Source organism: Moschus berezovskii, chromosome 1 (genome assembly GCF_049115385.1).
Source record: "Moschus berezovskii isolate FMDL1 chromosome 1, NW_MosBer_1.0, whole genome shotgun sequence".
In the NCBI taxonomy this organism is placed as follows: domain Eukaryota; kingdom Metazoa; phylum Chordata; class Mammalia; order Artiodactyla; family Moschidae; genus Moschus; species Moschus berezovskii.
In genome coordinates, this window is record NC_142460.1 from 104,865,874 (window position 1) to 104,875,593 (window position 9,720).

Genomic DNA, 9,720 nt, shown 5'->3' on the forward strand with positions numbered 1-9,720 from the left:
AACTTTAGAGGTCCTTAGTCCAAAACCAGGGAATGACGGGCTTGAGGTGAGTGTGCATTGGCAGGTGGGAATAGAGGGGATGCTTGGGATCTACAAGCCCCTTGGAAAGTTATTTGTAAGAGTTTGCGTAAAAATTTGTATACATCTCTCTCCTAAAAGGAGATTCATGACATTTATAAGCTTTTCAAAGTTCATGCCCCTTAAAGATTAACCACTTTTTAAGATGATTAGGAAAGAGGGGAGAAGGGAAAGGGGCTTAGCTTTTTCCATTCACAGCAGCCTTCCTGCTAGCCCAGGCTCAGAGCTGCTACAAACAATACCCTCTCACATCCACAATACCCTCTCCACCCCAGTGTGGCCTCCAGCCACAATATCCCAGAAAATAGACACAGAGGGACCTCGGGGATAAAGGTCTTTATTCAACAAAGTTATCTCACTCAGTAACAAAAGAATAGGAGGTAACAATTCCCCTAAAGGTCTGGAGCAGTGTCCACCCCTGGCAGCAGGAAGCATGACCTGCAGACATATCAGCTGTGGCTCAGAGCCTCTGGTGGCCACTTAGAGGTCATAGTTGGGGTTCTTCCGAAGGATAACAAAACCTTCTAGAATAGGGGTGACGGGAAGAAACTCCTCAGTGGCCAATTCTGCCCGCTCCCCGTGAGCCAACAACACTGGGGTTGTGTGTGTCTGGAACCCTGTGATGGTCTTAGGCTTGCCGGCCTGGCCCACCACATCCACTGCCTGTAGGGTGAGAAAACTGAGATGAAGGACTCTTGGTAGGAGTGCAACCCAGTGCCCATCCCAGTTTCAGAGAAATGGCATATATGCATTCCACAAGTTCTGGAGTACAGCCTGGGCCCTCCCCTCTGCTCAGCCTCTCACCTGGCCCACACGGACAGACACTGGCAATGGCCGCAGCTCCTCATCGAATGTGACCAGCATTCGGGGCTGCATGGCAGCCACCAGTCCATATAATACATAGTGTGACTTGCCTAGGATGACTGAGGGAAGCACACAGGACAAATACAGTTAAAGCCATCAGAGCAGGTCTGGCCTAAATCTTGGGACCCCACTCCAGCCCTGACTCTTTAACCCCTCAGCTATACAGCTGAACCCACAGCCCTCCCCACATACACCCTACTACAAACTGGAGATGCCACCACCTGACTCTGCCTAAAGCCCACAGACTCGATAATCACTTTTCTCCTCAGGGCAGAAAATGGGCTCGGTTCATCTTCAAAAGAAATTTCTTTGCTTAAGATCAAAACTGTGAGAGATGGAAGTCTCATGAGGCCAAAGAACCTCAGAAACCCAGAGGAGTACACGGTTAACTTGGGTCTTGTTCCTAAATTGCCAAGGAGGCCCTGGTTAGGGGTGGAGAGAGGGCACTCTGTGCCACCATGTAAGATTCCTGCCAGGAACTCACTGTTGCGGACGTCCAGGAAAGAGACAAGCACAGTGAGCAGCCCAGCCACAGCCACTTGGCTCATGAGCTGCCGGTCACTGTGGTAGGGGCAGAGGGTGAGTGTGCCTTTCCCTAAGTGTGTCAGGCCCTGAGGGAAAAAAATACAGAGAGAAGTGGAGGTGGGGAAGTCACGTCTAAGGAGAAAGCACTAATTCAGCCACACAAATCTCACAACTCATTCACATCCTGCTTTCCAGGCCAAATTTAAGGTTCCCTTCACACAGCGTCATGTCTCCCTTCCATCACAGACACTTTCCCTGGCACACTCACTCTAAGGAGAACAGTTCTACTCTTTACCTGCGCCAAGCGCACCATGAAGAGGTTGTTGGGATCCTTGGCATGATACTGGGCTAACTGGCGAAGCATCGCAGCCAGACGGGCATTATTGGTACCTGGAAATATTAAGTGTTACAAAGGCTTGAAAAAAGGGCTTCAACCCTTCCCTCAAGATGCCTAAGATTTCTTTCTGACCAATACTTACCACTGCCCACCATGCCCATGGCAAAGATGGAGTTATAGGACACTTCTGGGTCAGCATCATGAGAGAATTTGCTTAGGGTATCCAGGATGTTGAGTCGTGGATTTGAAACAGAGATTAAGGCCAGTGCTAAAGGCACAGCCCTTCGGAGCGTAGGCTCCCCGTATCTCAGCTGGTGATAAAATAACAAGGGTGTCACAGAAAGCAGAAAGAACAAGCTCAGTTACAAGAACAGACAGATGGGTAGATGGGGCCTTAATTTTTATAGCAAGGGTGCAGCAGAAAGACCATTTCCCAACTGAGAAAACCCATCAGGGAAATCTCCTGGGGGAATTCTAGGCATCAAAACCAATACATTTCAATCTTCATGTGATACTCACCAGGTGGCCAAAGGTTCGTAGTGCCATCTCTGCACCAATCTCCTCCCCCATAGCAATAAGGGCGATCCCCAACACAGCCACTCCCTGCAAAAGAGCCAGCAAAGCCCAGTAAGCTCATGGAACAGAAAACTCACCCCTGACTCAAGCCATCTAAGAAGAAAAAGCTGTCCTGTGGGGCATACCCTGACCCCTCATGCAGGAACCCTGTCTTGTGCTATTTCACACTCAGCAATACCGAGAAAGGCTCTAAAACAAACGCAAATCCATACTATCTTTTCCCAGAGCCTCCCTTGGAGTGTGCCCAGCTGCCCACAGAACCTGATGTGCCCCCATGTCGGCAGGGGCTTCCTTCTTGTCCTTGTCCTTCTTTTCCTTTTTGTCTTTGTCTTCCTCTTTTTCCTTGGAGTCAAAGTGCTCACTGCAAATATGGAGCAGCTGCTGCACCTTCAGTACATTCCCAGAGCCTGGGCAAGGTGGTCAGGGGAAGAAAGGGAAGAAATGAGAAGGTACCAAGGAAAAGCTTCTTCTAGGAACACAAGCTAAAGAATCTAAGGCAATTCAGGATGACTAAGAAAGGAGGGCCAAGAAAGAAGTGACACGTCCCTGAGGAGGAACACACACACAGACCTGCATAGGCACACACATCCACAAGTGTGTTGGCGAAACTGCGGAATGGCTCAGACACAACCTCCAGAGCGGCCAGGATGGCCTCGATGGCCTCTCCCTTCCCTAAAGGAGAGGTTCAAGGGGTCAGAGGACAGGTACTCTCTTCCAGCACAGCCTGACTCATAAACTCTCCCTGTTGTATCCAGTTAATACCAATCTTCTGCCCAAAGAGAGAGACATTCTCTCACCCAGATGGTTGAGGCCCAGTCCAAGAGGAAGCCAACGGGCATAAGTGTCCTTGAGCTCAGTCTCTGACTTCTCCATGATGGTCTGAAGGATAGTGGAAGTGACATCGCCATTGCAGGATCCCACTGCTATCATTCCACAGGCCAGAGCTGTCACACCTGCCACCTAGAAATGGGAAAATCAATACTTAGCATTATTAAATATCAAGTTATTAAACATTAAATATTAAGTTATCAAATATTAAGTAAGTTGTTAAAATAGTTGTTCACCTATCTTGATTCAAGATAGCCAACTCCTAGAGTCCACTGAAACCACATTAGGTAAAAACCCCCTCTGATGACAGGCCAAAATGACAAGAGCATCAAGCAGCCACTACACCAACTGCTTTGCATACTATTAACATTTAATCTTCACAAAACCCCCATGAAACAGGTTCTACTGTTATTCCTTATATTGACAAGAAAAAGGATGCCTAAGGAGATTGAGTCTGGAGAAGGAAATGGCAACCCACTCCAGTAGTCTTGCCTGGAGAATCCCAAGGACAAAGGAGCCTAACACACACACAAGGAGATTGAGTCACAAGTCCAAGATCACACTACCTGTAAGCAGAGGTGGCAGGATTTGAACTGAGGCCTATCTGACTAAAACCTATGCTTTCAGCCACCACACTTTATTTATCCATCACTAAAATGATTCTACACAAGTAAGAAAATTTAAGGTTGGCTAATGACTAACAGCATACCCACCGCAAGCTGGGTAAAGCTGCTCCCCACTCTAGTCTGATACTTCCTCATGGATCCCACGGGCTGGAACTCAATACTAAAACATTAACTCTTTAGCCTCAATGTCCCCTGAGGCTTAGAAACCCAATTCCAAGCAATTTCAATGAAATGACACACTTCCCCGGTCTCTCCCCTCCCCCACCATCCCACAACACACACACTCTTTTCCCCACTATTTATGAGAGACCAGAAGGACTCAGAATACCTTTCCTATCTCCCCTAAATGATCAACAACCTCTATTCACCTCCATACTGGACTTGGAATCTCCCATCACAGGTAGCAGCAGGGTGAGAACATCTTCACGATTGGAGCCAGCATAGGCCAGGCCAAGCCTGCAAAAACCAAAGAGAGACAGTCCCCGACACACACCCGAGGATAAGACAAGGAAGAAACAAAAAGAGGACTGGTCATTTCAACAAACAGTCACCAAGAGCCAAATAGGCACAGTGGCAGTCTTTGGCTATACAAAGGTGGAAGGGCCTGATTCTGTTTTCACAGAGCTTATAGGCTGAGTACTATCAAAAGGAGAAGCCAAGAAGCCTTACCCAAAGATGGAACCAAGTCTCATGGTGTTGCTGTTGTGGAGGACATAGTCTGAGAGCAGTGCCAGGGCAGGGTCACACTCATTCCGGACACCAGAGTTCACAATGCCACAGGCCAGGAGGGCTCCTGACTACAAAATGCAAACAGATTCTTCACCTGGGCTACTCTACCTTCCTCACCACAAAGGATGCCACATGGGCCTCACTATAGCATCTGCCTTAACTGGAGTCAAAAACCAGGCAGACCTACCAGTGAAAAGGAGGCCCTGAGAGGGCCCTAGCACGTGGGAGGGGGATGTCTGCATTAGTGGGTTGTGCCCAGACCAACCTTGATATAGTCCTCAGAAGAGTACAGATACTTGTCAATCTGGGTAAGGCCACCATCCACATCCCACAACAGAATCATGCCAAGGGATGCAGCTGCACTCAACATTCCTATACCAAGGAAAAATCAGTCTTTTAGGATCCACCCTTGAAAAACTGTTATAAAGAACTCTCCAAAGAACTGCCTTGGGAATCCCTTATAACACATGCACCTAGAAGGACAAAAAGACTAAACAAAATTACACAGAATAGGAACAGAATTATACCATGGTCCTTGTTCTTGTAAAGCCATTTGTTGCCATCATCTGTCAGCAGCTTGTCTTGACCAAAGGCCGCATTCACAAAGCCATTCACAAATGAGGAGGCCAGGTTCATACGGGCAGAGTCCACTTGAGAGCCACTGCCCCCAAATCCTGCAAAGGAGGGGAAAAAAATGAAGGTTTAGAGTAGAACAAGAGAGGAACATAGCATGACAGGTGATTCTGAGCTGGCCCCTTAGAATCCTCTATCTGTGACCCCCAACAGCGACCTAGGGAAAAAGCACGTGGGAATTCTGAGCTCTATAGGACAAGCATATTGGGCCAAGCCAACACTCAATACAAGCAGCACAGTTAACAAGCCTCCAATCCCCACACACATGGAGAGATCTACTCACTGTTGTTCTCTAGGTGGGTTTTATAGATGTCATCAGGCACCTTGGGCTCCATGATGTCCAGCTGAAGAGAAGTCAGAGGGTCACAACTGCTCCCCCAGTCCTCCCTTAGCTGTCCCTTCTGTCATCCCACTGAATGACAATTCTAACCAAGGAGAGTCTAGTCAGAAGCATCAGGGAGGTAAAATGCCAAGTGGAATCAAAACCAAAAAACCTTGATGGGTAAGGACAAAGAATCTCACCTCTCGAGCTAAAGCCAAGAAGTTGCTGTTGAGCTGCACATTGGACATGATCTCTGTCAGGTCTTCATACTCTTCCACATCTTCACTCAGCTCCAAGAACACCCCATGCCGGCCCAGCATGAATGCCATTTGTTTCTGTACAACCCTGTGGGAGACAGCCACTACATCTGCTCAGTCCCCATCCACTAGAATAGCCCTTCAAGCCCTAACCAGAAACTACATATCCCAGCACCTCATGCAAATATCCCATCCATCAGCTTATCACTTTGCCCTCTTTTTCCTTTACATACACGTCTTTGCAGGAGGTGAAAATATCTTCTACCAGCTCCATGTCATTGAGCATCAGTGCCAATCTCAGAGCTTCAGGGAAGCGACTGAACTTCCGAAACACACCCAGGGCACAACGCAGTAGGGCAGAGTTTTCAGGCTCAGGCACGTAATTCACACAACTACCAATGAAAAAATAATAAAGGAATCAGATATTCATTTATCCTGTTTAATTCACTTCCCCGATACTGGATGCCTACTATCAGTTCAGTTCAGTCACTCAGTCGTGTCTGACTCTTTGAGACCCTATGAACTGCAGCAAGCCAAGCCTCCCTGTCCATCACCAACTCCCAGAGTTTACTCAAACTTGTGTCCATTGAGTTGGTGATGCCATCCAACCATCTCATCCTGTGCTGTCCCCTTCTCCTCCCACCTTCAGTCCTTCCCAGCATCAGGGTCTTTTCAAATGAGCCAGTTCTTCACATCAGGTGGCCAAAGTATTGGATGCCTGCTGCTGCTGTTAAGTCGCTTCAGTCGTGTCCGACTCTGTATGACCCCATAGACGGCAGCCCACCAGGCTCCCCCGTCCCTGGGATTCTCCAGGCAAGAACACTGGAGTGGGTTGCCATTTCCTTCTCCAATACATGAAAGTGAAAAGTAAAAGTGAAGTCGCTCAGTCCTGTCCGACTCTTTGCGACCCCATGGATTGCAGCCTACCAGGCTCCTCTGCCCATGGGATTTTCCAGGCAAGAGTACTGGAGTGGGTTGCCACTGCCTTCTCCGATTGGATGCCTACTATACACCAAACATTACACTAGTTATTGGGACTACTAAGGAGACATGACATCTCTGTCTTCAAGAAGTTCACAGATGTTACCAAATTAACTACAGTTTGATTGCTGTCTTTGAAGCAGACACTCTTGGAAAATAACAGAGTCACAATTGAGAAAGAAGTACTAGAGAGGGTAGGCCTGCCACCCTTCCCTACCTTGCTCACTTACCTGGTGAGATAGAGGCAGACTTTTGCATAGGCATTCTCATCAATGTCTTTCTCCAGCATATCCACCTGTTCAATTTCCATGAGCAGGTCGCAGGCCTCATGTTCTGCATTGTGGGCCATGTTGTAGGGGACAATCTCCTTTACCAGGGTCAGCAGTGGCTCCCGCTGTGTCTTCTCCGCATCATCCAGCTCCTGCCACTCTTTAGCCACTTCTCCTGCGAGATGCCTATGGACAGGCCCAGACCATGAGGGAAACAGACCTTCACAAGAAGCACTTCCCTGTGGGTCACAGAATTCACTATCTGGGAAACCTGATACACTGGTACTCTAAGACAGAACTCAGGACTATAACTCAGAACCCCTTCAGTTTCCCAAAAAGAAAAGGTCTTACCTGACGTATTCATGACCCCATGATGCCAATTCCTCCTGGGAGCCCACAAGACGATATTTGAGGCACTCACGCTCCCCGCTCATAGTCATGGCCAAAACAGAGATGATGTCAGCAGCAAAACGCTACAAAGAAACCAGTCCTTTGAAGTCAAACTCAGGGTAAGGGGAACGTTACATTATGGAATCAATATCACTATAACTATCCCCCAAAGTAAATGTTAATTATATCACCAATCTCATGTTAAAAACTTAAAACATTTTACATTAGCTAAGCCTGCTGCAATCTCCCTTTTGAACCAACATGACTGGAAGATGCTAGCCAGGGGAGAGTAGAGAAAGATGGAGACTCTAAATTTTATTCCAACTGCAATAGTAAACTATTTAAAAGTTTTAAGCAGAAAAGATTCACACTCTAGAATGATCACTATGGCTGCTCTATGAAAGACAAACTGTGTAGGAGGTCACAGACAAAAGGAAGAGAGTCAGTGGGCTGTTGCGGTAGTTCAGGTGAAAACTGAACATTTCTTAGATTAGGGTTGGACCAACAGGCAGAAGAGTTACTGAACTGGTGATAATATTCTAGAGATAAATGGAATAGGTGCATGGGATGTAAAGAATAGAAAAAAATTAAGGTTAAAAGTTGATAAAAATCATGATAATAAAATCCCAAGGTCCAACATAAATGACAGAAACATTATCCTTTCTGAAGACAATCTTCCTATCAACTCGCTCTTACGTGAGTGTTTTGATTATGATGAGTTCTGTTGAACTTGCTCGGGATCTCAGGTCTATTAGGCTTCCTGAGATTCACCATAAGCCCCATGGTCTAGATGAAGAGGAACTCCCAAACTAGGCCTCCACCAGCTTCTGGAATAGTTTTACCTTATTCTCCCCAGGGGCCATGTTCTCATAGATCTCCTTCAGTTTGCCATAGTGTGGACGCAGAAATTTGAGCGGTTTGGGTACTGAAGTCATGGAAGTTGTAGAAGAACGAATCTGCCTCCGCAGTTCCTCCAGAGCTGGTCGGTACAGGGACGTGTCCTTCTCCTGACCAGGAGATATCAAGGCTCAGATAAAAGAAATCTCTTCCCTTAAGTCATAATACAGAGGTGTTTAACAACTCCCCTAAGAAAGTAACTGTGTCTCATCCATCTAGATTGTCCAGCTCCCTGCATACACACACACACACTGCCTGGCACAAAAACAAATGTCCCCAGTTACGAGTTCAAGAACTGTTTCTCCCATTAAACAAAGCCACAAAAACGTTTCATCTCTTTTTACTCCCCTCCCTCACAACATGATTGCAAGGTGACTCTAAAATACACTCCATCCTTCCCCATACCTCACACAGGAGTTGCTACCCAAAGTGGAATAAAGCAAGTGAGAAAGATTCGTATATGCACCGGCTCTTGTTAACAAGAGCCCGTGACTCACCCCCAGTCGTTCCACGAGCATCTCCAGTTCATCCTGAAGTTGTTTGTCCTCCTCAGACTGGAGAGTTGGAGGAAGAAGCCCATCAAGAGAAGGACTCTCAAACACATCCTCCTCCCAATCACCCTGGGGCAGGTGGAGAGTGAGCCTGCCTCCTTAGGGGGGACCAGGTGGACAAGGAGTGGGAGTGAGAAGATTTGGTGGGAAGGCAGCCTGGCTTCTGGGCCAGGCTCTGCTTGAAAGCCGTTCTGAAAAAAGGGGGGTGACAATTACCAGCCCGAGCCCACCTCCTGAGAAGGCGGTGAGGAAGGTGGTGAGGACTGGTAGGGGCGGCAGACGTGACAGCGCGGAACGGAGGATGGGAGAGGGGGCAGAGAGGCGGGGTGCCGGGAGCCCCGAGGGTCGCCCTATGTGCCCTCTCCCGGGGCCGGCGGGGCCGTTGGGAGTCGAGTCCAAGGCCTGCGGGGCCGCCGTGACTCAGCCCGCGGCCTCCTCCTCCGCCGGCTCCCGGGGCCGCGCCTCACCAGCTCCTGCTCTTTGTCCTTGTCCCCGGCATCCCGCCGCTCCTTGCCGCTCGGCTTCTCGTCCCCGCCGCCGGGAGACGTCGCTGGAGGCTGCTGGGGCTGCACTGGAGCCTTGTCTCTACCACCCTCCTCCATCTCCTCCGCCACTGCGGGCCCGCTGCGCGCGCACCGCCCCGTTTCCCAGGTGTCCTTGCGTGCGTCGTCCACGGCGCCCCGCCCTCCCCCCGCCTCCAAAGCCCGCCTGCGACCGGAAACTCCGCAGCGACCCACCCACCCTCGCGGCCTGGGAGTCCCCGTCCGCTGACCTCGCTCCCCAGGGCCGCGAGAAAACTACAATTCCCAGCTTCCCACGGGCCATAGGAGCCCCGGCGGCTCGGACCTGGAGTTCCC

At 49.0% G+C, this 9,720-nt stretch overlaps 1 protein-coding gene across 1 annotated transcript; it reads right to left on the minus strand.

Annotated features, from left to right (window-relative positions):
• Positions 1 to 398: 398 nt before the first annotated feature.
• Positions 399 to 9,508, minus strand: PSMD2 (proteasome 26S subunit ubiquitin receptor, non-ATPase 2). Its single transcript, XM_055409126.2, has 21 exons — positions 9,331 to 9,508; positions 8,810 to 8,866; positions 8,258 to 8,422; positions 7,377 to 7,498; positions 6,987 to 7,211; positions 6,009 to 6,167; positions 5,719 to 5,863; positions 5,480 to 5,540; positions 5,091 to 5,237; positions 4,829 to 4,935; positions 4,504 to 4,631; positions 4,203 to 4,290; positions 3,178 to 3,340; positions 2,951 to 3,052; positions 2,642 to 2,787; positions 2,324 to 2,407; positions 1,947 to 2,115; positions 1,763 to 1,857; positions 1,427 to 1,553; positions 883 to 1,001; positions 399 to 741 (listed from the first exon to the last, which is right to left on the minus strand). Exons 1-21 carry the CDS (start codon positions 9,463 to 9,465, stop codon positions 559 to 561), a joined length of 2,727 nt encoding a protein of 908 aa, XP_055265101.1. The 5' UTR covers positions 9,466 to 9,508; the 3' UTR covers positions 399 to 558.
• Positions 9,509 to 9,720: the final 212 nt, after the last annotated feature.

What these genes read in the sequence shown, in the direction of transcription:
- PSMD2 (XM_055409126.2), bottom strand. Translation starts at nt 9,465, where the DNA reads ATGGAGGAGGGTGGTAGAGACAAGGCTCCAGTGCAGCCCCAGCAGCCT. An exon ending in TGGGGTCATGAATACGTCAG is followed by an intron (nt 7,212 to 7,376) that starts GTAAGACCTTTT and finishes GCCTGTCCATAG; the next exon opens with GCATCTCGCAGGAGAAGTGG. An exon ending in TTTCCTGGACGTCCGCAACA is followed by an intron (nt 1,002 to 1,426) that starts GTGAGTTCCTGG and finishes TGCTTCCCTCAG; the next exon opens with TCATCCTAGGCAAGTCACAC.